Source organism: Python bivittatus, unplaced genomic scaffold (assembly GCF_059951505.1).
Source record: "Python bivittatus isolate LINGU-HERP-01145 unplaced genomic scaffold, Pbiv_v1 ctg000440_np1212, whole genome shotgun sequence".
In the NCBI taxonomy this organism is placed as follows: domain Eukaryota; kingdom Metazoa; phylum Chordata; class Lepidosauria; order Squamata; family Pythonidae; genus Python; species Python bivittatus.
In genome coordinates, this window is record NW_028277063.1 from 5995804 (window position 1) to 6022147 (window position 26344).

At 41.9% G+C, this 26344-nt stretch overlaps 1 protein-coding gene across 1 annotated transcript; it reads right to left on the reverse strand.

Annotated features, from left to right (window-relative positions):
- Positions 1-728: 728 nt before the first annotated feature.
- On the reverse strand, positions 729-26117 carry LOC103055181 (cathepsin D-like). The gene is made up of 9 exons (XM_088142395.1): positions 26059-26117; positions 21598-21748; positions 15190-15313; positions 12812-12930; positions 10961-11160; positions 5937-6065; positions 3944-4139; positions 2269-2367; positions 729-977 (listed from the first exon to the last, which is right to left on the reverse strand). Exons 1-9 carry the CDS (start codon positions 26115-26117, stop codon positions 729-731), a joined length of 1326 nt encoding a protein of 441 aa, XP_087998521.1.
- Positions 26118-26344: the final 227 nt, after the last annotated feature.

Consider the following 26344-nt stretch of genomic DNA (forward strand, 5'->3'; position numbering starts at 1 on the left):
TGTCTCATGATTGACTTTTCTCAGGTGGAAAAGGGACTTTTCATGCTCTGCTACAGAGACCCTTCTTAAAGGGAGGGTTAGGACCGAAACAGAAACCACCCATATGCAAAAGATGTTTTCTCCGAGCTCAGAAAGGTTACACATAGCTGTGAGATGCTACCTGGTTTCCTTGACATTAGGGCTGTCATCCAGAAATCTAGATTTCAAGAGAAGGGGCAACCCTGGCTTCTATCTCCCTCCTTTCTAACCCCACCTTCCCCTTCTGTTATCTCACCTGAACCCACTGATATTTGCTATAGGGAGGGCTCTATAGGCTGCAATCCTATGCTCACTTACTGAGTGGTAAGACTCAGCAGAATTACTTCTGAACTGGCATGCATGACATCAGGTTGTCCATGAAACAAAAGGTGGGAAGTCAGGAAGAAAGAAGTGGAGGAGAAAAAGACAGGGGAAGCCAGTGGCACCTAATTTCTTGATTCAGGAATACATTAGGAATAAGAGGAGAATTTCCAGGTTGCAGTCTGGAAACCTAATGATTCATCATCATCATCGTTGTCATCCCTATCACGAGGACTGGAAACTTGTTCTTGTGTTTTAAAAATGGAATTATTCCAAGAAATATGGTGAACGCAGACATGCTTTGGGCTCACCTATACTGGTATGCAAATAAATCCCTCCCAGAGCTTCTTATGTCCTTAATGTCAATGCCGTGAAACAAGCGATAGCAACTATTGCCTGACCACAGTGGTGGCAGTGGTATTTTTTGCAGCGGCCACGGTGTTTTCTTTTGCATCAGAGCCAGCACCGCATATGGTTTGTTTAGAAACAGCTAAGCCAACGCGGTCATGATCTCGATCAAAGACTGAGTAGTATCGCCGGAGGAAAACATCTCCCAGGATCCAGAGTGGCCCAATGGGCTTTGGGATGTCGAGGGTCATGAATCCACTGATGCAAGTAGTCGTCCGTGCCTGCCTCACCTGTGGAAGAAAGGAGACAGCTGAATGATGGGCTTATGAACCTCAAGGCTTCACGTTTTCATCACTGTTGTCCTTCCTCGAGCATAACAGCAGCTCGTTCTGGTCCATGACAGCTGAGGAAGGTAGAAACCCTTAGTTCTCCTAGCTCAGTATTGCTTATTCTGCCTTACAGGAACTCAGAGTTTTAGGCAGAGGTTTTTCCACTCCTCAAATTCCTGAGCCATTTGTAATCAAAGATGCCATCAACTGAACTTTCAGCTTTCTGGGCAGATGGCTACACCCAGTGAGGCCACAATGACAAGCTCCGGCCCCTTAAATGTGATTAGAGCCCAACCCTACTGGAGGGTGCCAGACTGGGGAGGCCACTTCAGGGCAAATATTTCTTGGAAACATGTATGCTTGCTTCCCAGAGCTGCTCAACCTCTACATTGGTCAACAAAACAACACTGTATACTACTGAAAGTCTCCCTCCCCTACCCCCGAAAGATATTGGGTCGGTAAAGCTTCCCCAGGGTGATCCGGTGATATTTTATTATTTTAATTTAGACTCTGGACCGAATGGATGTACAGAAAATGTGAATGGTCTATGAGCCACAAATGTTCTTGTTCTAGTTCTGAAGACTTCAAAGTAACTTCAGATTTTGTCACCAAAATTTGATGGCATTATTTTTCACTTCATTTTATATTCTATATCATTAAACCTCCCCAAATTTGAAAAAGGGCCAGAGTTGCAAAGGGGGGGGGGACCCTAATGACATTACCATGTTGTATCCTCTGATTTCATTTATTTATTTTTTTAATTTATAAAATGAAATATGGTCTCTGGAGGAACAAATTCTCTGCCCTTGATTTATAGGACCTTCCTTCCAAAATTAATGATGTTATGGGGAGATCAGGACTCCACTGGCTTCAGATGTCCACAGGGTGCACTAAAAAAAATCAAGATGGTGGCTGCAACAGTATGATTGAAGTTTATGTGCACTGGGCCACCATCTTGACTTTTTTGACCATACTCTGTGGAGACCTTTGCTTCAAAATATGCTCCACCAACCCTGCTGTATTTGGGGGCCTCCTGTTGAGTAGGACCTTAACCTTCTGCCCTGGTCATGATCTGATTACCACTATCAAGAAGTTCTAACTCAGGGAGCTGCATCACAATTTAAGTGTACTTTGAGTTAAACCTCACATTGGGAGCAAAAATGAAAAACAAACACAAGAAAACATGGTCTTCTAGATGCATATTAAGATTCCCACCCCCAATTTCTCATGGGACTTTGTTGGCTTATCTCACCTGAAGAGTGTATTCTTCGGGGGTCAAGGTATAGGGTCTTCCATCAAGATGAAAGATGACATTGGGCATCTCAGGTAATTTCTTACAATCTATTAAGTACTGGAAGAAGAAAAGGGTTTGACATCACTCTCACACATACAGAAAAGTGCTATTTTTTCTCTCCTAGGCCAATCGCTTGCTGATTCCCATCACATGCTGCCTGAGATAGGTGGAAAAAACTGTCACAGCGCAGCCAAAGCTGCTGCTGAAAATGACAGCCTTGTTTTTTGGTTTTTCTCTTCCCTGTCAAGTCCAGCAAAATTCAGCATGTGACATGATGTCATCATAGAGTGACTTTGCTGCTAGCAGGGGAAAGAACATCACAAAGCAATGACTTCAGGCTACTGAGTCCATTTCAATACCCCTTGTAGAGATATTTGCATCCCCAAGGAAGTTCATCTGAAATGAACTCCCCCCTCCCTCCACTTTCCAACTTTTAGTCTGCATTCTGCAGTCACTAAGTCTATCTCATTCAGTCATCATTCAGCTGGAGTCCATGAAGGCCTGTTTCGACATTTTTTCAGACTTTCTGTACATTTGCAACCACAAATCTCCTCCATGTCACTTCAACTTGAAGAGTGCAAAGTTCTGGCTTTACAGCGTTGCACTCACAGCTTGAATACTGGAAGTAGAGGAAAGCAGTATTGATGGTATCAGGATTTCACGTAGGAGGGGAAGGGAAACCTGAAAGATTCAAATAGAAGGAGAGAGACAGGGACACCCCCAGAAGGATTCCTAACTGCAACACTTTAAGGGGTAGCATTTTACTAATACTGGAATCCATGGATGCATTTGCAAACACCAAGTCTGAATAAAAGCTGAGTTTGGCTCCAGCCACTGAAAATGGGGCTTGCTGTGATCGGTGTAGTTCCATTCTGTGTCCTGGTTCTTGATTGTACTAGAATGAGAAGGAATGTCATTCTGCCATTGGCAGGTCAGCTGTAGAGCAAGATGCAAAATCTGTGATAGGCAATGGGGTGCTCTGGGGCATCACTGTATCCCAGGTACCTTCCTGGGGAGGCTTCCCACCCATCTGACTTTCATTTTTAAAATATTCTTTTAATTAAATTACTTAAACTGGGAACAGACTTACTGTGAAGCAAAAGACCTGCTCCTAGCATCATCATCATTTCAAAGAATCCCTCTGGGCTGTAGCTGGTACATTGTTTGCTAGTATGCTGTTTCAAAATGAAGTGTGAAGGAGGGTTTTGGAGGCCTAAAATGGGTGGGAAGCCTTCTGTAAATAGCCATTTAGGGAAAAGGCAAGCTATGGCAATTATTTTGAGAGATTGTCCATATGTACTTATTGGTCCCCAAAAGGTGCCTACTAAGTTAATGAAATCAGTGCTAGGGTTACCAGATCTGGGTTGCAAAAATTTGAAAGTCATCTAGAGCAGGGTTCCTCAACTTTGGCAACTTTAAGATGGGTGGACTTCAACTCCCAGAATTCTGGGAATTCTGGAAGTTGAAGTCCACCCATCTTAAAGTTGCCAAGGTTGAGGAACTCTGATCTAGAGAACAGCAAAGTGCTGGAGTTCGGGACATTCTTTTGTCTCTGTCTAGTGGTCATCTGGAGTTTTGCAGCCCAGATCTGGTAGTTCTAGGATGTGCCCTCAAAGGAACATCTCTTCCTTACCTGTCCACCAAAAGCATGTTCAGCACCAATAGCTTTGTGCAGAGCCTGTATGTCTGCTTTTGGTCCCGTAATGAGAGAAGTCCCAGTGTCCACAATGCCTTGGCAACTGCCCTTGCACAAGGTTGTTGAATTGGTTTTGTCAAACAGACTCCATGGCCAACATTTCTTCTCCTTTGATTGTTTCTCTAGGGTTATCCTAAAAAGAGTGTTTGGGAAAGGACAGGGATTTGAAACTTGGTTTGGAGTGGGGGAGGCTCAATGAGAGGTGAGAGAAAGTGCCAGAACACTAGAGGCAGGGAGAGCTATGCAATTTGAAGGGTTTGCACCCATCAACTTCTTCCAGCCTAAGATCCAGTTCTCTTGCCAATAGCAGAGGACGGAGGTGGGTGGGAGGGAACAGAATCTGTATCTGGACTGAACCACTTTAGAGTCTGGTGGGAACTGCTGCTTTATTCCAAAACCGACCACTACTTTCATTCCTGCATACATCAGTGTGTTAGGGAAGAGGATGTAGTCTCACTTTCTTGTTGACATGATAGATTTTCATGCACTGGAATTGAATCTGATCAGCCCTCAACTAAGTCCAGATGCAAACTGACCACATTACCTGCAGTTTGAGCATTTATTCACAGAATCATGGCCTTTTAAAGGATAGTGCTGGGCCATTGCAAACTGATTTTTTAAAATTTAAGATCTGATTGTTCAAATTAAGTGATTAACTTAAACATGGGGTGAGCCAGCCAAGAAAGATCAACGTCAGCCACTTCCTTTCATGAACAACGTATTTAACATTTGGGGAGCAGGAACAGAGGACACAGTTGGCAGTTGCCTTGGGTAGACAGAATAACCATGCCCAGTATGGGCTGATGATTTGCATTCCAGGCCTCTGTTAGTAAGGAAGACCAAGGCATTTTGGCCAAAAAAAGAATGTCCAGTGGGTGTCCCAGGGAAAGCGAAAGAGAGGTCTATCTTTTGTACCTATGATCTGATAATGGTTTCCACGCTAAGTTCCCCAATGAAGTTCATACACATCTACTCCAGGTGAAATAGGGGTTTGTCAGCCCTCCTGGATAAACCAGACAAGAAACATGACCAGACGAGCTACTTCTACTATATTGTTAGGCTACATTAACAGAATCGTGCAAGTCTGAAAGTACAAATCTCCCATCATCCCTGTTTATCGCCTGATCAGTTAGGGCAGGTCCTTTCTAAGTTTCTTTCTCCACCCATTACTTAGCTGTGGGCTTCTCCCCCTTTTATCTGATCGTTCCCTAAGCAGCATCTCTCTCCCCCTCCACATCTTCCAAGGTCATTCTCACATTCCATTACAGGGTTGTGCTGAGGGAGGTTGCAAAACCCTGGCTAGAACTTTCTCTTTCATACATTATCCTGTCACCTTGACCCAACCTCGGTGCCCTTCAGGAATGTGAAGTGTGTTTCCCAGAATTCTAAGCAATGGCTGTGCTGGGAGAGGACTTGGGGAATTCAGTCCACACATCTGAGGGACAGCCAGGTTGGGGAAACTTGCTCTCCTACTCTGCTGCCATTATCAATCTGGTGCTTTCCAGGTGTATTAGACTACAATACCCATCACCCCAGATTGGCCATGCAGTCCAATAGATCTGGAGAGAGCAGTAGGTTGGGGAAAACTGTGCTTAGTGATGGGGAAATAGAGTTGGAGGGAGCTGCTTGCTTCTTTCTGATGCCTTTAAGCTCTTGTGGGATAGTAAGCAGGAATATCATGTAGGACAAGAAAAGAAAAAAGAAGAAAATAGCACAATAAACTATACCAGACCTGAATGCATTCTTTTAAAATATAACAGCATTGCCCTCTAGTGCTGAGCGTGGTCACTGCAAGCAGGTAAACTCGGCAGGCACCCGTGATGCCCTCTGAATGTGTGTGTGTGTGTGTGTGTGTGTGTGTGTTAGACTACAACCTCACCATTTCTCATAAGGGTGGGCATCCAGTATGGGGATTCAAAGGTGTACTTACTTGTCCATCTTGATCTGCCAGTAGGCTTTGCGTGACACTGGGATGTAATGGAGCTCTCCCACGTAGGCATTGTGGTTGATGCCTCCGAAAACAACCTCACCACCTTTGTCTTGTGAGGCATCCTTGGTGCTAAGAGAAGTGTTGCAAAGGTTTAAAAAGCTACCCTAAGCCACAGTATCATTTACTGAAAAAAAGTTCCATTTTCCAAGACGGGCAAAGGTCTTGGGACTTTAAGGAGCAATTGTGGTGCAAGGAGAGCGTTAACTCATCTTGCAGCTCTTTTCCTGATTGTACGATGTGCTGCATTCAGGATCCGTTTTAAGGCGGAGGGGCTAGGAAATAGGAATGGAGAGTAGGGCAACATTGCATCTTTTTGGAAAATTAAAACCCGAACCCAGCAATTTCCTTTCCTGCTTTTTTGGTTTAGTCTTCCTGAGGCTTCTAGATGCTGGTGCCAGTCCTATTATGGCTACCACCCACCGCACCCCAATATTCCATTCCTTTACTCTAGTATTTTTCACACTTGGCCACTTTAAGCATGCTGTCTGGGGAATTCTGGGAGTGGAAGTCCACCCAGCGTAAAGTTGCTGAGGTTGAGGAACCCTGCTCTACCCCATTGATACCCTAGTTAGACCCACCTTAGCTGCACAAATTCACACAACCACTAGATGGTGGAAAAGAGATAGTTTCCTGACTCTCTTGGGAGCCCAAATATGGCCACAATCCTGATAAAAAAACACCGTTCCCTTCTTATTACGCCATCATGAGCGCTGTGAAGAAAAAATTCCAGTGGGAGTGTCATTTTCTCCCCCACAAGGTGAATTGCCCCATTGGCTGAAGAGAGACCTTTGCATGAGGGAAGAATTAATCCTACACTCCCTGCATGTTGCAGTTCTGAAGAAAATCGCCTTCCAGCTTAAAAATAAAGTTTAAAAACAGACCAAAGTACTAACCATTTGATCAAAGTAACATTTAGCAAAGGTTGGTAGTGTGCTTAATTTTGCCACCAGGAAGAAGAGCAGTAACAGTAACAGAAGTTCATGAAGATTAGTCCCTGTCTTGAATGCTCTTTCTTCCACCCCCAAACTCATACACACTACTGTTATTTTGGCACAGGAACACACTCATAGCCATTCAGGACAACACTACTGATTCTTACTCGATAGATTTCAAGATTTAATCCAGACGTTGCACAAGGCCCTGGATCAATACCATCATGTGGGACAACGAGAAGAAACAGGATCAGGTTGCATAGCAAGCCAAGGCAAGCCTCTGTTGAACTGGTACTATTCCTATTTCTGAGAAAGTTTGGTTTTCTTGTGCTACAAGGGAAGTTTGTCTTCTTTCTTTCTGCCCATTTTTACCATACCTCCTTTTTCACATCACAGACTTCAAGTTCTAGGGCGGTGTTTCTCCACCTTAGCAACTTGTGGACTTCAGCTCCCAGAATTCCTTAGCTGGCCTGCTGGCTAGGGAATTCTGGGAGTTGAAGTCCACACATCTTAAAGTTGCCAAGGTTGAGAAACATCGCTTTAGGGCTTCCAAGAAGGCTTTTATTCAACCTTGACAAGAGAGAGAGCTATTTATCTTCATTATAGTGTGATAACCCAGGGACTAAAAGCAGAATGGGAATCGTGTGGGAAGGCAGTATTGTAATTCTGTTCAGGATGTCCTCTTCAAGTATAGCTATGTGTTTTCTAGCCATAACTATCAAGGCTTCTCCCTACAAAGGCTCATGGGAAATGGAGTTTTTATAGTGTACTAAGAATAGTATTGTAAGCCAGTGTTTCTCAACCTCATCAACTTTAAGATGCATGGACTTTGACTTCCAGAATCCCTTAGCCAGTGTGCTGGCTGAGGAATTATGGGAATCAAAGTCCACGCATCTTAAAGTTGATGAGGTTGAGAAACGCTGATTGTAAGTGATTCCCAGCCAACTTTTCAGAACTAAGTAGAATGGTTAAACCAGTTGGGTGAGACATCAGAGACTCCAGAAGCCCAGAAGAATGTGAGAAATTGACTAATTAATTACTAGGGCATTGAAGAGTTGCTTTGATAAACCACCTTGTTCCCCAAGCTTTTGAGAATGTTAACAACACTTCAAGAAGCCAAACAGAAATCATAAGACTGATGTTTTCCCTTGATCAGTTTAGTCCATTAAGCCTTAATTACAATACAATCCCATATTCATGACTTCTCAGCTCTGTGAAACTGAATGGGGTTTATTTATTCCAGGTAAGTGTAACCCAAGGAGTTGCAGCAGTCTTAGGAAATGAATGTAGTTGATGCAAACTGGTAGGAGTTTGCCAAGGAAATAACTGGGTGCTAGGAATGTGAGTGCTCAGGGTTTATAATTAGTTGGACACAGAAGAGAAAAAAGAGGATGTAGAGGTAAACAGGAGTAATAAGCTAATTGGGTCACCGGATGAGAGAAAGAGGTTCTCACTACACAAAGTGAAGCCTGCAAGGAAATTCCAACAGGAGGGGGAAGTCACAGGGAGAAATGGAAACCTAGGGTTTGGAAAAGATATAAAAATTGCGGAGTTGGAAGGGCAAGGAGGGCATCTAGGTGTGCGGATCTAAGGGCTGGGCTTGACAAATGGAAGGTCCAGCCCCAAGAGAGGCCAAGTCTGGAAGAGATGGCAGGGAAAAAGCAAAGGAAATGGTTAGCGTAGTGAAGCAACCTGAGGGAATAAAAAAAGGAGCCAGAGATTAAGTAATCAGTAATCAAGTAATCCAGAAAAATTTCTTGAAGAGAAAGGGAGAACGCCAGGGGTGTGCTGCCAGAGGGGTCAAAAATGTCAAGATGGTAGCCATGACTAAGGCAGGTGACAGAAAGTTGCAAGAGGAGCCAAGAATTGCCAGAGCCTAGAGGAAGAGAGACGAACCTGTGGCAGGAGACTCTGGCAAGTCACTTAGCCGGGTTAACAGATTGTATAAAACTATAAACCATGATTTCAGGGGTGTCTGCAGGATGTGGTCCAAAAAATCAAGGTGGCGGCCACAATGGTGTGATCGAAGATCCTCCCATTTTTATGTGTGCTGCATATAAAAATGGGAGGAGCTTCATTCGCACCGTCGCGGCCACCATCTTGACTTTTAGGACCATACCTTGTAGGTACCTCTGAAACCATGGTTTACAAGGCACAATAGGAGGTTCTTGTAACACACTGTAAGCTAAAACTAATCCACCCCACCTAAGGCCTCCCAGCTCCTATCTCAGTCTGCTCTATCTCAGAGGATTGTTTTGAGGTTAAAATGGTGACCTGCCCTTCCTCATATTTCTGGCCAATCGATGACATTCCTGAACTTAAAAACTTTACTATTATTTTAATCCAACAGAGCATTTTTCTTGTAATACACTAAGGCAAATGGTTCTTGCATGGCCAACCTACCAACAGGGCCAACCAGAGGATCCCGATAACACCATCAGGATTTGTCAGCCCTACAAGGTAGGCCAGACTAAGAAATCAGTGCTATGTTGGTCAGGACTGACTGTATTGTAACAACTATAGTACAGAATCTTGCAAGTCTGAGTGTGCTTCTCCTCTCCCTCCTTTTATCTTTGTGTGAATGAGGGAGGGGTTTGTCTGAGACTTTTTTCAAGTTATGTTCCTGCCCTGGACTCAGTCCTCTTTTATCTGACCGTTGCCTTGGAAGTGGTTCTTCATCCTGTCCTTCAAGGCCATTCTGTCTTTCCTCTACAGGGTTGCATCTCTCCACTGGGATTGGCCCAAGCACGTTGATTGTGCTGGGAGAAGCAACAAGTTGGCTCCTGTTTTAGGAGGTTAGGGGATCAAACCCATAGGCATTGTTTCCCCATCACTGGGCTGGTCCTCTGGAATAGCATCCTATGAAAAGTGTATTTGGTCCCAATTCTAGTTGCCTTCCAGAAGCTTCTGAAAACAAAGCTTTCCCAGAGAGGGTTGGGGAGCTGATACTAGATAGTCTCTGGGACATACTTTTTGCATTTTGGATTCTAGGTTTTTGCATTTTTAATTTTTACTGGTCTTTACCGTTTTCTCCAATTGTAAACTGCTGAGAAGCTGCTTATGATTGTGGTGGGACAGAAATACAAGATAGAATTAAAAAATATCAATAAATAAATAATGGTACAGCTAACAGGTTTGGACCTGGCTCCTGGACCTGGTCCTTTAAGCTGGCTACAATATTTTCTTGCCTGGACTACAATTCCTACTACTCCCATCCAGCCTGGTCCTTGCCTGTGCTGATGGGGGATGATATGGTAACTGTGATAGTCTGTTGCAAACAAGAGGGTCTAAATGGCAGAAGACATCATAAGGTGAAGCTGAGAGACTGAAGGAATGACCCAACAACATTTGAGGAGAGACAGTTAAGAATACATGGAAATGCCCAACATCCCACATATATGTAAAAGATGTTGTCTGCCACCCTTAATATATAATATGGTAATGCTTATACTGTATTCAACAGCTGATAATTGTACTGTGTACAGTGAGGTGTTTTGAAACCCTGAATTGCTCTTGGTGAGTCAGTAGGAAGTAGAATATTAAATGAATTACAACACAAGCTGTCCTCCTGGATAGTAGTGATAGGTAGTGTATTCCAACACATCTGGAAGGCACTAGGTCAGGATCCTTATCCAGTTGTTTCAAGAAAAAGAAGGAAGGAAGGAAGGAAGGAAGGAAGGAAGGAAGGAAGGAAGGAAGGAAGGAAGGAAGGAAGGAAGTCAGTTCTGAGCTACCCATTTGATGTGCCTTTAAGTCTATTTCATCTTGTTTTTGATTTACTCCATTTGTAACCTACCTCTTCTCAATTAAGCAGTCATTCTGCAACCTAGTGAACTGAGATCACGCAGAAATAGCAGAGAATGTTTTCTGTAGCACAGGGCTAAATAGGTTGCGTGCTAATTAATGAGGATGAGAAAGGGACCCCCCCCCCAAACACTAATAAAAAATGAACCCAGGGGATGGGACTTTGGGAGGGTTCTTCTTTGGACAATATTAGGGAGGAGGTGATGACGATAGAGAAGAGGTCCATACTTGCAAAGATGGAATGAGAAGACATTGTTTTTCAGGAGCTTCTCCTTCATCATGTTATCAAAGGGTGGAGTGATTTTGTTTACTGAGATGGAGGGGTAACCCAGTCCCATGATACCGTCAAATTTTGCAGCCACAAAAACCAAGCCTGGCAAATCTGTAGCCTCAGCAAAGGTCTGGTTCTGAACGGTGATGTTGCCGATCTGAAGAGAGAGAAAATACAAAGCATTTTGTCTTCTGTTTCATCTAGCCAGGGGTGTCCATAAGGCGTGAACCACCACAAGTGTGATCAAAACTCTGCCTGATTTATATGTGCATCATATGGTCGGTTAACCCAGCTAAGTGACTTGTCAAAGTTTTATGCAATGCATATAACAAATCAACAAAGCTTCAATCAAACCTTCATGACTTGACTTTTTTGACCATACCCAATAGACATCCCTGCTTTTTTTTTTTTTACATACAGAAGCCTGGAAAGAGCTGTAGTCATAGATATTGCCCTATGCATTATAATACAAGCATAGCCTGATTTTACTTAAAATTGGCTAATCATTCAGTTTTATGCAGTCTTGTAGATTCAAAGTTTGCATCTATGCAAAACTGCAACCAAGTGAACTAACGCAGAGATACATTAATGGGTCAATAAACAAATACCCTCCCTAACAGTAATAAAATCCATCTGATTTTCTTAGTAATTCCTACTTTCACAGAAGCAAAACTAGATTCCAAAAATAAAAGTGAACTCTTCAGACTCATTACCAAGAACTAATCAATTTAAATTATTATTATTATTATTATTATTATTATTGATTTATTCCATTTATAATTCTCAATAAATAGGTTTTTATTTATTGGGATTGAGACAGGAGTCGCTGACCCCAAATTACACAGTGAGCTCCATGCCCAAGTCATATACTTTAACCGTTATGCTCTACTGACTCAAGAATGGATTGATTTTCTTCAGTAATACACTAATGAAACAGGAATAGCATGCTTATTCTAATATAAAGGATGATTAGAAGCTAGCGTAGTGTAGGGCTACAACAGTCTTTTCAACCCAGGTGCCTTCCAGGTATGTTGCACTGTGACTCCCATCATCCCCAAACAGCATGATCTTTGTAGTTATCATTCCCCTCCCCCCCAAAATAGAGGTAGTTGTTTTACAGCAATAGAACACAAACATGAAAGAAACAGGGATCGCTGGAAGGCATATTAATACATTACAAAATAATATTGCTGAACTATAACTAATCTGATTCTTCACCAATCAGAAGTTGGGGTTTTTGGTGTTTTAGAAAATGAGTAGGGATGTCCACAAGGGGTGGTCAAAGAGTCAAGATGGTGGTCATGACATGAGATTGGAAAATAGGTGGAGTCATTGCATCAATGTGGCTGCCATCTTGAATTTTTGACCATACCTTGTGGGCTCCCCTGTAAAACAGCAAATGATGCTGGAGTCCCCACCTTGGCCAAACACTGGCCAGTATCGTATGGGTGTATGGATTTGTAGGCTGAATTTTATTTTTATTTAGCATAATGAAAAACCTGCAAATATTTCAAAGCTGCTTCTTTTTCCTGATCACAAGCTTCACATGCCTTCAGTAAAAGTCAAAAGATATATAAGAACTGAAGAGAAACCTTCCTTCTGTCTTACATTGCATGTTACAGATCTGAGACTTGGCATGGGAGAGAATATAAGATAAATTTTATAAAAATCGCAATGAGAAGAAAACTGAATTTTATTTTCAGGAGGGGAAAAGTATGTCTTTGCATCTTCCTCCTCTTACCTCCTCCCCTCCAACGTTAAACTTATTTCTGTCTGAGAACCAGATTTCTTCAGCTTCCTGTACTTACCCTGAGAACATCCTGGCTTAAGAATCCTTTAAGGCTACCACTTCCATAATGAATTGCAAATTTGCTTTTATCGGCCTTGTGGGTGAGGGAAAACAGGGACCGGTAATGTTTGTGTACCCCTGATGGAGAAAAAGCAGTTAAATGTGTGCAGAGAACAGACTTGGCCAGGACTGACTGACCTTCCTTCCTTCCTCCCTCCCGGGATCTTTTTTAAACTGTGCCCAATTAGATTGACCCAGACTCAAGAGAGACACAAAAGCACTGGACCCTGGACAGATGGTTTCTTTATATCTCCCTATGGTTGGCGAGATGTTTTATTTTGTAAAAACAAATATAAAAGTGATATGTGAGTGCTTCCTATATTCTATTCTATTGCTATCTCTATACTATTATTATAATAATTACTATTACAATATACTATTACTCTATTACCTATTACTCTATTACAATTATCTATCTACTATGCTCTGTACTATTACTAGTATGCATCAATGTTTCTTTCTTAAGCCTGTTCTTTCTTAAGTCCCCTCTGTCTGAGATTTCTTCTTCTTTTTCTGTTAATGGCCAGCATGTAGAGCTCTTGCACCTTTTTTACACTGTGTTTTGTCTTGCTGGGCTGCTATAGCAGGCAGTCCTTGACTTACAACCATTTGTTTAACGACCATTCGAAGTTACAACGGTGCTGAAAAAAGTGACTTGCGACCGGTTCTCACGCTTACAACCATTGCAGCATCCCCACAGTCATGTGATTCAGGGCTTGGCAACTGGCATTTATTTACGATGGTTGCAGTGTCCTGGGTTCACATGATCACTACTTGTGACCTTCCCAGGGGGCTTCCAACAAGCAAACTCAATGGGGGAAGCCGGATTCACTTAATGACTATGGTGATTTGCTTAGCAACTGTAGCAAAAAAGGTTGTAAAATCGGGCACGACTCACTTAACAACTGCATCACTTAGTGACAGAAGTTCTGGTCCCAATTGTGGTCATAAGTCGAGGACTACCTGTACTTCTTTTCCTTCCTTTTGGACCATCCATTCCTTCTGAAGGAAAAACACCTTCTTTGGTCTGAGTGCTGTACTCAGTTTGCTGGTGGCTGCAGAGCTCCAAAATATGCATCTCCCCCACCCACACACCTGTGTCAAGCTTGCAGCTTTATTGGCAACTCTGCTGTGCTGACGCTGGAGAGAATGCTCAAATGGAAGGGAAAGAAGACAGCACAGGGGCCTGCAATTTTGTTAAGCAGCCTACTCTTCCACACCTTCCTCCCTCCCTCCCTCCCTCCTTCCATGGTATACCTACTTTATGGCTTACACCACTGATGTTTCCCAATTTATGGTCTATAGTTCACTGGCATACTGCGAGAGTACTGCAGGTAGTTGTGGTATTGTCACAATTTTTTTAAAAAAATAACCCAGCCAGCTCAGATGCAAAAGATGTTATTTGCACAGAACATTCCCCTAATTGGAGCATAAGACCAAACCTAGTGTGTGATCAGTAATATGTATCACAGTCCCAGGACTCATGGGGATAAGCCTGTTGTTTTCATGGCTGCTGTGAATTCCTAGGCTATAACAGACAAGCAAGTCCCAAAGAGTCACTGAGATTACTCACTGTCAAAAACGGGTGTGTGATTCCAACAGAACTTCGCAATCAGTTGTGTCGACTCAGCTAGGGAGACAGTTACATATGGGGGTGGATGATATGCTAACTCCTATCTACCTGAGAGTTCCCAATTTTATACATTCAGAATAATTCAATTCTTTCATAGGGAACTTGATGAAAGCTGTAATTTTTATGGGCCACAGCCAGACTACCCGTATGCTACCTTCTTTTCCTTGTCTGTCCCACAAGAGAGTACCCTGATGGAAGAAATGGAGCCCACCCAGTGACACTAGTCTTCTTCCTCAGGTCTCAGTTTTGACACCAGGTCGGGTCCATCCATGATCAAATCATGGATGGTTTTGTTTTGATTTCAAGCTGACCTAGCCTTGCAGAAGAGAAAGGCTTTCTGCCCTGCCAAATCTTCCTTGATGTTGAGTTCATACATTACTGTGGCTTCCTTGGCTTGATGTTACATATGAACCAGGCCATAGTCTCCCATGATGAAACTGCTCTCTCAATCAATTCCCCATGAAGTTGACAACTGGGGAGACTTTGGCTGACAAAGTAGTCCTTCTGCTTCTCCAAGATAGGAGTGGATTACTCTAACAACGGTTATATCTCTCATTTTCTCAACTGATTCATGCTACTACCACATCAGATTGTGATTTCAAAAAAAGCCTGCATAACATTTTGGATGCATTCGCATGCACATTTCTCCTGAGCTACCCCTCCACTCCATTCCTTGAGAATCAGTTGAGGATTTTATGTCTTACAGCATGCCAAATGCAACAGGCAACATTTGGAGGAAGGCACCCACAGATTGGAAGAGCCAGTATCAAAGACAACGTTGAAGCATTGTTTGGGGGTTCCAAGACAGATTTGCCCATAGTATTGTGCCTGGAATATAGCAAGAAACGAGGAAGAAGAAGAAGAAGAAAAGGTCAGCATTTTATAATCACTTGAATCAATTTCTTTATCGATTTATTTATCCTTAGATAGAGAGAACCAATATGGCATTGAAACAGGGTTGGGGGATTCAAGTTCAGTTCCTTGTTGGGTGATTTTGGAGCAGATATTCTCTCCTAGCCCAACCGATCTCACAGAGTTGTTCCCACCCCCCACCCCACTGCCATGTAGGTTACTTTGATTGTCTAAAGTAGTGTTACTCAATCTTGGCAACTTTAAGATGTGTGAACTTCAACTCCTAGATTCTAGCTGGGGCATTCTGGGAGTTGAAGTCCATACGTCTCCAAGTTGCCAAGGTTGAGAAACCCTGGTCTAAAGGAAAAGCAAATGAAAATGTAATTGTAAATTAAGTAACTACACCAATAACAAACTCATTCTGAGTCCCAATCTTTTTGTATCCAACAGGGCGCTCTCCAAAGGCAAAACAGAGAGATCACCAGACTAAAGAAAACTGACATTTGCAGAAAAATTCAAATACTTCAGAAACATTAATCTTAAAGAAGAGGAAAAACAGAAAAACAGCAAATGAGGAACAAGCAAACTCAGGGATTACGTGTCAAGGTCAGCTGAAAAAAAATCCACCGGCATGAGGAGGTGTGATGGAATGGAATTATGAAGGCCAGGCTCAGGGAGAAAAACGTTTTCTTTCATCTCCTGAGGCGAGAGGGAGAGATAAGAGGATGAGACTGGCACCTCCCTGAGGAATTCACAATGTTGTGGCTGGCATTACTTGGGAACTGGGGTTTCAGTCTGGGAAGATTCTTGCTAGAGGTTGTAGCTAATAAACATGGCTGGATTGAATTTACATGGTCTCTTGGAGTTCCTTGGGCTAGGCCTGACATCAATCTTCCCAGACTCAAACCCCAGTTCCCAAGTAATGCCAGCCACAACATTGTGAATTCCTCAGGGAGGTGCCAGTCTCATCCTTTTATCTCTCCCTCTCGCCTCAGGAGATGAAAGAAAGCATTTTTCTCCCTGAGTCTGGCCTTCATAATTCCATTCCATCACAGGAGGAGAAGGAATATGGAATTCTTGAGGAGGACAGAGCACAGCTGACTCCCCTATCCAGCAACATTTAAGCGACAGATGTTCTGCACTCTGGTCTTTTTTTTCCAGATGACATCCAAAACAAGTGGCAAAGTTCAGAGTTCGTCATTTGTTTTGATCAGTCAGAGCTGTGGTTTTCATATACTGTATTCTCACCAACATTTTATTATGGACAATTGCTTCTTTTTTTTCTGTTTTCCCCCAAATAATCTATTGTTAAAGACTCATTTCTGCATGTGTGCATGTTAAAAAAAAAATCCAAAAAGTACCCCCAAAGACAGTCCAGGGATAAAAATTTAGTAGGGGTGATCTCTGATCAATAGCAAGAAATGATATTAGGCCCAATCCTTTAAAAAGCCTCCCACATTTACAAGATTTGAGCTTTTTTATTAACTTGCTGAAAAGCCCTCCTTTCTGCAGCTTAAACATGCTGATTACTTCCCCCTTTTAATAATAACAAGGACTTGATATGTGGATAAAAATGCCAGATCCAGTCTAAAAATCTGGCTGACTGTGCGACCAACCATAGTAGCAAAAACAAGAGGATGGGGCAGGATATTCTATCCTTCCCTTTCCACTTCCGGTTTATTATTGTGTTTTCATGGTTGGATAGAGGATTCATATGGCTACTATACTTGATTACCTTCAAGAAGAAATGAACCGGTTAGTTAGACTGGAAATCTTTGAACTTATTTCTCCAACAAAATGGGAGTTAAAGGTTTTTATTTTTATTTGCTTGACTGGGGCAGGGGATGTTAAGTTATGTAACTCTAGAACCAAAGATTCAAAGATTCTTTCTAACAGAAGACACCCTTAAATCCTACTATGCTACCTCATCATGGCAGGGGAAGTGGTGTTCTTTGGAGGGAGTGTGTGCCAAAAGTATATTCTTCCAGCAGGGTCACCTAAGGAGTGAAGGTCATTCCAGTTGCCCAGTTAAAGAAAGTAGGCACCTATATCAGGCAGCAGCAAAAGAGGAAGATGCTGGAGGTGGATGATCACTTTAATAACAACAAGGAAAAGCATCATTTCAAGCTGCATTGGAGAAGGTAATGGTAAGCCATTCCTGTGTTTTACCAAGAAAAATCACATGGATAAAGTGATTGATGACATAGTGCTGGATGATGGGCACCCAAGGTCAAATGATACTCGACATACTAGTGAGGAAGATCTGAAGATGTTTCAGAGATTTTTATGATGGGGCTAGCTTAGATGTGGCCTTCCAGATGTTTAGTTGCTAATGTTTCGATGCAGGAAAAGAAAATCTGAAGTTGCAAAGAAGAATGACAGTGGGAACATGGAATGCAAGAAGCATGAACATGGAAAAGTTGAAGTGAATTACCTATAAATAACATCTTTGGCATCAGCAAACTGAAATGGATTAGAGTTGAACATTTTCAATCAGAAGATCACACTATTAACTACTCAGGACATGAAAAACGAAGGAAAGCCCTAGCTTTCATAGTGAGGAATAGTACTTGGGAACAATGTAATCAATAACCGAGTAATATTAATTAGACATCATGGACAACCTTTTAATATTATGGTTATCCAACTTTATGCTCCAACCACTGATGCAGAAGAAGACAAGTTTTATGGCTGAGTTTAATCTGAAATTGATTGAACATGCAAGCCAGATGTGCTAATTGTGGTTGGAGACTGGAAATAGTGAGGAAGAAAACACAGTTGGACTGTGTGGCCTAGGAAACAGAAATTAAGCAGGAAAGTGACTTACCGCTGTCTGCCATTCCAATTATTTCTTCATGGCTAACACAGTCTTCAAACAACCAAAGCAAAGCCTATATATTGTGCAAATTCCCAGTCCAGCTACCTTGGAAAAACAAAGCCAGCCAGTTTCCATAATATAATCTTGAACATATCCCTACTGTTTTAAGGAGACCATTTGAAGTCCTGAACCTCATTGAAGGTAACCAGAGAAACTGTGGAATAAACTTAAAGAAGTTGTTTAGGATTAATGTAAAAAGAGATTGTCAATGATGAAGAAACAGAAGAAAGCAAACTGGATTTCAGAACAAAGGATGGAAATTGCCAGGAAGGAAAGAGAAGCAAAGCCAAGGAAGAGAAATATCTTAGGAAGGAACTCAACAAAGAATTTCAGAGAAGTGTTAAACAAGTTCTGAGACAAGAGGACAAGTTCTGTTAAACAAGTTTTAACAGCAAGTTCTGAGACAAGAAGACAAGTTCTGTTAAACAAGTTCTGAGACAAGAAGCAGTATTTGTCTTTATATCTGTAAAGACTGAAGACAGAAACTGACATGGAAACCCAAGGAAAATCTTTCAAAATACTTCCAAACTCAGAAGGAAATTCAGATTGGTATGCTAAAGGATGCCAGTGTACATATAGTAACTGATTCAAAGAAGATCAAACAAAGATGGGAGGAATTTAGGGATGTCAACATCCAAGAAAATCTTTCAAGATATTCCCTAATTCCAAGAACCTCCAATACTAAACGATAAAGTTAAATCAAGTGGGAAGGCTACAAGAATTGATGGAATATCTACGTAAAAATGGAAGCATCAGAAGCAGTAAAGATTCTAACCAAATTATGCCAGCAAATCTGGAGAATGACACAGTGGCAACAGACTGGAAAAGGTTCATCTCCTACCAATATCAAAGAGAGGACATTTAACAGAGTGTGCAAACTATTGTACAGTATCACTCATTTTACATGCTAGCAAAATAATACTTAGGATCATCCAGTGCAGATTAGAGCCCTGCATGGAAAGGGAAATGCCAGATGTTTAGCCTGGCTTTAAAATAATTTGAGGCCAAGAGACATTATTGGTGATACACACTAGAAAACTGAGAAAGTCAAAGAATACAAAAAGAAGTCAGTATGTGCTTCATTATTTATAGAAAGGCCTTTGATTGTGTTAACCATGTCCAGCTGTGGAACGTCCTGAGAAAAACAGGAATCCTGGAACATCTCATTGTGCTCATGCAAAATTTATATACAGGACTGGAAGCCACAGTCTGTTCAGAACACAGTGAAATTATTTGGATCTATGGTGAATATATATTGAAAGAGCCTGGATTGGAAGAATATGAGTGCATATTTAAAATCGGAGGAAGAAACATTAATAACCTGTGCCATGCTGATGATGCTATTCTTATTTCTAGAGCTAGAGCACAGTGAAAAAATAGGACTAAAACTAAATATAAAAAAGATCAAATGAATGAAAACCAGTTGTACAACTGACAATGAAGATACTGAAGTGGTGGATGGCTTCTGCTTTTTATCATTGAGCTAGCAACAGAAAAGTGACCAGCACTCAAGAAATACTTCACAGGTTAGCATTTGTTAGGGTAGCCATGAAAGCCTGGAAAATATATTCAGATGCTGGGATGTGTCTATACCTGCAAAGATCAGAATTGTGCTGGCAATGATTTTCTCTGTGACACACTATGGAAATGAAAGTTGGACTTTGAAGATGCAGGATAGAAAGAGCATTGATGCTTTTGAACTTTGGTGTTGGAGAAGACTGCTGAGAATACCACAGATAGCAAGAAAACAAACAATCCAGAGTTCTCACCCAAGGCACAAATGATCAAGCTCAGGTTATCATATTTTGGACACATTATGCAAAAATGTAGTTCTCATGAGAAGTCTATGATTCCGGTAAAGGTGGAAGAAAAGAGAAAAAGAGGACAACCAGGAGCAAGGGGGATGGACCCAATTAGAGTGGACAGATCATCCTAGGGAAGGACTGTCTATGTGGTTGTTAGGAGTTGACACCAATTTTATGGCACATCATCAATCAATCAATTAATCAGAATTGGCTGAAAGATGTTTTCTATCTTCAAAACTTTACCCCGTGTACCCTCAACTAAAACCAAGGCTTGTCTCTTAAAAAAAGATTGCTTTGCTTCCCTCACAGGAGGGAGGGAAACAAAGTGTTCTTCCTATGGCATCTCCCGGTGACCTTCACCTAAGAAGAGAACCAGGTGGTTGAGACACTCTTGAGAAATATGCTGCAGGAGGTATTGAACTTGGTGGAAATTCTTACAAGAGTGGATTGCCCTTTACTCATTTTAGATGCCTCTGGAACTAAGCCATAAAATGTTATTTTCCTCTCAGATGGATGGGTTATTGATAAATTGATATAATGCATAGGATTAATTGACTCATGTGCTCCTATGCATATGCACAGAAGGACAGTGCTTGGTGCTAGAACACTGCTTTATATGCAGAAGGTCCTGAGTTCAGCTCTCAGCATCTCTGGATGGGGCTAAGAGGAGCTGAGCCTAACAACCTGGAGTGATCAAGAACCTGTGGTCCTCCAGGATGGTATAAACTACAAATCCCAGCATCCCACACCATGCCTTTATAGCTATAGTATGACAAACTGTGGAAGGCCAAAGATCCTCAATCCAGTGGGCTAGAGGGACAGATAGAGATGCTTTCTATGGTTTTGCTAATTCACCCTGGAAAAAAAAATGAAAATGAAAACCAGGATGAAGAAAGAATGATTCGTTAATAAGGTGCCTTTGTTTAACCCAGCTATGCTTAGATAAGCAGATAATGAACTGGTTTATACATCTCACAGCATTACTGTTTATTGAAGTGTAGTTTACTGAAGTACTGTGGTGGGCAAGAACAGGCTAACTCACCACAGCCACTGAGTTTACCCAACACACCTAATCAAAATCAAACAATTCACTTTGTGGGTTATCCCTCTGGCTGAATGCAGGCATTGAGCCTCCATCCAGCAGCTCAGTTTTCATTGCTCATAGACCCATCAATTACTTGGTGGATTTGTAATTTGCCTTTCCTCCAGAAGCTCATGGCAGTTTACCTAGGGATCTTTCTTCATTTATCCCACAACAACCCCTTAAAGTAGGTTGAGCTGAGAGAGATTAAGCTTCCGTAGTTGAGGATGGACTTGCACCTCCTCCAACCTAGTCCAATGATTTGACCCCCACGTTTCTATGGTGGGAGGCAAATGACTAAGCATGCATGAGACATCTGGCTTCACTCTTGCATTGAGCATCAGGATGCAAGCACACAATGACGGCATTTGTGGATGACATTACTGCCCACATTGTTATGTTGGCATCTTCATAGTTGGTTCAGATGCCCTTCATTTACCACTGCAACACTCTAAAGCTTTACGCCTAGCTTACGTCCTTTACTAAGAAAACATACATCCATGTAGTTGTGGAGACGCTGGCGAGTGACAGAAGCCATAGCTGGTGGCTGTCCAGTCCTTAAGCCGCCTCGCCTTAACACTTCAGCAATGGGAAGACCTGACTGGCCAAACCGGTTTCGGACAGACGGGAATTTCTGCAAAGGGATCCTGCCAGGGAAAAGAAAGCAGATGGAAGAGAGAGGAGTTAAAGGAAAGGGAGAGTGTAGTATCCTTGCCATCAGTCATCTGTATAATGAGTCAAGGGACTTGGTGCTTGACAAAGTCTAGGATAGAAATGAAAAATATGGAGCCTGCTAGGGACAAATGATTTCCTAGGGCCGCCACGATTAAGCACAACCAAAGATATGGGTTCTTTCCACATTCTTCCCCACTCCAAATTGGATTATTTGCTGCTCCCCCGCCTTGAAATGCAGTCCTCTGGATGATGAAAGGTGCATAGTCCTAGTCTAGGGTTTACAATCTACAAACTGAAATTATTTATTGGGTCAAATGGTCATACAGGGTAGGATTTATTGAAAAACCCATAGGTGGTCAGATTCACACAACCTGCTGAGCCATGAAAGAGCAAACAATGCTATAGTTTAGGGTGAAGTGAACCCAAACAGTGTTTGCTTTCTTCTAATGGGTGCTGGTGGGACAGATGTTAAAGGTACAGGAAAAGGGGTAGTTCAAAAATAAAATGGGCAAATCAAGCTGTAGAATTTGTTATTTCCTTGGACTGGGATTTTAGATCATTAGATTAGAATAATATACTTCTTGTCCATCTGGCATTATTATTCTGTAGGGTTAGCTTGGCATTCTTTATCCAACATTCCTCAGCCCCCTCTTACCTACCCACTTAGAAGAATATTAGCCATAAAGGGAGAGAGGGAAATCCTTACACAGGTACTAAGAGAACATTTATAATTAACACCGATACCTGGACATCACCCACCCGTAGGCAGCAACAGGGCTGGGCAGGTAAAATAATTATAGCTACATAACATCACTAATCAGAACTGAGTAAGTTGTAGGGTGGTATGCCTTGGTACCAGCTTGAGAATGGGGTTGGCACCTTTGAGGGATGACACTGCTGTGTCTTCTCCATCATTGCATGGGGAGAACCAAATATCCAAACTCTTATTTTGCATATCTGAATTTTAGGGAGGAAGATAAGCCAGAACTGGTGGGTGCAAATGGGGTTATTCTGGAAGAACTGGGTAGTGTTATCAACTGGATGGTACTTATCTCTTCAAGATACAGGGAACTGGGCTGAACTGGTACCCCTCTGCTCTGCTCCCATATGCTACCAGGAACTGGCTGGCAGACCTAGACTGCTGCCTCACTGTTTTCCCGCAACACCCATGAATCCTAGATCTCAGAAATATTTGGTTCCTATTATTTTAGAGCAGGAGGGGGAATCTTGAACTGGTGAGCCAGATACAGCCCCATGCTTTTCTTGGCTTAGTATGTTGTGTGAACCCTGTCACAGTGGCTTCTTCAACAAACCATGGATAAGCCGACCACTGTTTATGCAGTTATAGATATCTTAAGGCTCCCAGAACTACATGTGGCTACCAAATCTGATTAATGTATTAATATTTGTGCACCTTTGTTTTCCCCTGTAACTCAGTGGCCTTTGAGAGAGAAAATAATTTCCTACTCCTGTCTTAGAGCAAGGGTGAGTAGATTTCAAATACTGTTGGTTGGATCTAATATGTTTTTGATAAGTTCCCAAGAATTAACCAGATACGGCAGGCAGTTCTATGGTGGAAATCAGGGAAAAGGATATTCCAAGCACATTCTTAGCCTTGCAAAATATGATCATCGTAAGAGTCAAGCTCATGCAAGAATCTATTCCTGTTTTTTCTCAAATGTGCTTATATAGCAGAAACTTCTGGGTTTACTTCTTTTTTTCATTTTATGGAGAAATGTCTGGGTTTAGTTATTTTTTGTTGTTGTTTTGTTTTATAACAAATTTCTGGATGTATTAGTTTCATGCTCAAGTCAGCATGAAAATTCTGCATAACTTTTGCAAATCGCACTGAGATTTCTAGCTAATCTTGATGATCTCGCTTCTACCCACTTTTCCAACTGGGCTTTGGGTGTCTTATGTATTTGTTTCACTCCAGGAGAGCTTCTTTACTTTTATTTAGATTAAAGAACAAAATATATTTAACTGATTTTTCTTAGAGTTGATACTACGATGGACATTTCTGTTAATTGTTACCAGTCACACAAATACAACAGCATTTTTTTCTAATTTGCTTGGTTCTAATTGTATGATTGGTTGATGGAAAAGTGCAGAAATTTCATCAGATTCCAAAAAACACTAGTACAGTATTTCTCTTTCTATTCCTAAACTCCAGTAGAGTACTGTTGATACCCAGGAGACTCCAGACTTGACCTAGAGGTACTGGCATTATTTCTAAATGGGATAATCAGAATTTTCAACTGTCCCCTGAAGGTGCCTTACTAAAGATCACATTTGTCTACATGCTATTAAATGTTGCAACACTTCCTTTAAGTCAAGATCAACTCTTGGTTATTTCATAGTCGCACTGGTGTAATGTTCTTGTCAACAATACAGCATGGTCTGGCCATGCTTCCAAAGAATTCTTTTCAACTTCTCAATCTAGATTACAGCCCTAGGATATTCTGGAGGTGTCCCATCCAAGTACTTAGCAGATCCAACCCTGCTTAGCTTTTTTAGTTCAGCTAGGTGTTGCCATGCTATTAAAAGCAAATAGGCTGAAAAGAAAACTGCCAAATGCCCTTGAAATACTTGGGTTCCCTTCCAGTGAGTATTCTGAACTGCTGGATGGGTCCCTAGAATGTACTCCATTCTTCTTAGCTGTCTTTACCTGTGGATTCCTGAATTTTATATCTCTATTAAAAGCAGGACAAGACTAGATTAAGTCTAAGGAAACCTCTTGTTAATCATCAAAAAAGATGAAGGACAACACTGAAAGAGGAAAAATGTGTATTCGTGTAAATCTGAACTTGCAAATTGGTCTGTACAATAATTTAAGCAGAAATATAATCCCTCAGTTGAGTTTGGAAGAGAATAACCAGCTGTTTCTCTGTGTTTTTCTGGTTGGCTGCCCAGCTGCTTACTGTGGATGGACAATTTCAAGGCCATTGTTTTCACCTGAAACTGGACGCATGGTAGGAGTATCTTCAGTTCTGTCAATCGGGATATACGAGCCCCTAACCCAGCAGTTTGTCTTCTGGCCAACTGTGAGCCTAAAATTTAACTTAATCCTCCCCTGTTCTTTTAAAGAATCCAGGAGTTCTGGTTCTCACAATTTTTGTTTGTTTGGTTGTTTTGGAACCATTTTGCCCTTTTACAGATTTCAGGAATATAAAGAACTTATCTATATTAAAAAAAAACACACAGTCCTAACCTGTTTATTTCCATTTCTTTTCAAGTAATTGAAGCATCCCAGATTCTTAAGTCTTTCTTAAGGTTTAATTTTAGGCAGGGGAAGGAGTATGCTTTTACTACCAACTGCTCATTATTCAGTATTTACTTTTTGCCTACCTGGAGACTCTGCATTTTTATTTCTCCTACCTCCCATGAGGACACTTTCCTGTGTATGGTGAAAATTCCCTTTTTTTTCTGTCTCACATCTGAAGTGTCTTCTTGTTTTTTAAGCAGCCTGTCTGGCAGGAAGAAGTTCAACAGGCAATGATACCAGAGCCTGTCACATAGCCATTAAAAGAGGTGTGGGAGACTTCTGCCTCCCCAAATGTTACTAAGGTACAACTCTCAACATGGTGGCTAAAGCTGCTGGGAGTTTGAGTCCAACCACCTATGGAGAGCCACAGATTCCCTGTCAGCACCCTTTGAGAGAGAGGAGAATCCTGACAGTAATATTATCAATCCTTTTTGACTGACAACTATCATTTAACCTAAGTTTCCACAATCTGGTCCGCTCCAGATTTATTGAAACTACATGTTGCAGAATTTCCAGCCAGGATCCCGCCTGTACGCCAGCGCAAAGGAAAGGAACAAAGTGGGAGAAGATCATTACGTTCAGTTTACAGAGATCTCCTTTCTTCCATTCTAACTGCTAGGCCACTCTGTTTTTCAAGTTACATCCAGATATCCCAGATCCCATATTCTGTGTTCACAGTCGGTGGGTTGCACACCTCTTTCTTGAAAGGCAAGCTCTGTGCCCCAATATCTTGATTCTTCAAATTCCCTGCAGTCATTTCCTTCTTTCCTGATCAAGGGTCCCTACTCCCTCAAGCCACAAGCCTATAAATTCCCCCATAAGCTGATGCCCTCCACATGGGTGGGGACTTCAGCTGACAGAATTCAGAGCCATGCTAGCTAGGAAGTTGGGAAGTGCTGATCCAGCCCACCTGGAGCATCTGAAACTAAAGGAGGCTATCCTACCTTCTATGGGAATCAAAATTCCTAGGCATCCCATTGCAGTCCCAAGTTCAATAATCATCTTGCATTATCTCACCGGATTAGCCCTTCAACCCCGATTGCGAGCAGCATCATGATCCAGATTCTGCCTCCCATCTTCCGTCAGTTCAGTCCTTCTGCAGTTTCCAGCAGGAATTCCTTCTGTGTCCTGGCTTCACCCAGATTACTTTTCTTAGGGATGAAGAGGTATATTTGCCCTGGCTGGGGAGTAGCACATTGCCTCGCCCATAGGCCCCAGGAATGTGAGTTGTAGATCCTGACTGGTTAGGACTGCTAGGGTTCACCGCCTCTATTCCATATAATTATTGGGGTTCATCTTCCAA

Bases quoted from the DNA above. Each gene is read 5' to 3' on its own strand.
- LOC103055181 (XM_088142395.1), bottom strand. From the start codon at position 26,117: ATGGGAGGCAGAATCTGGATCATGATGCTGCTCGCAATCGGGGTTGAA. The intron at 12,931-15,189 runs GTAAGACATAAA...TTTCTCCATCAG, and splicing joins CCTGTTGCATTTGGCATGCT to GGGTACACAAACATTACCGG. The intron at 4,140-5,936 runs GTAAGTACACCT...CACTCTTTTTAG, and splicing joins TGGCAGATCAAGATGGACAA to GATAACCCTAGAGAAACAAT.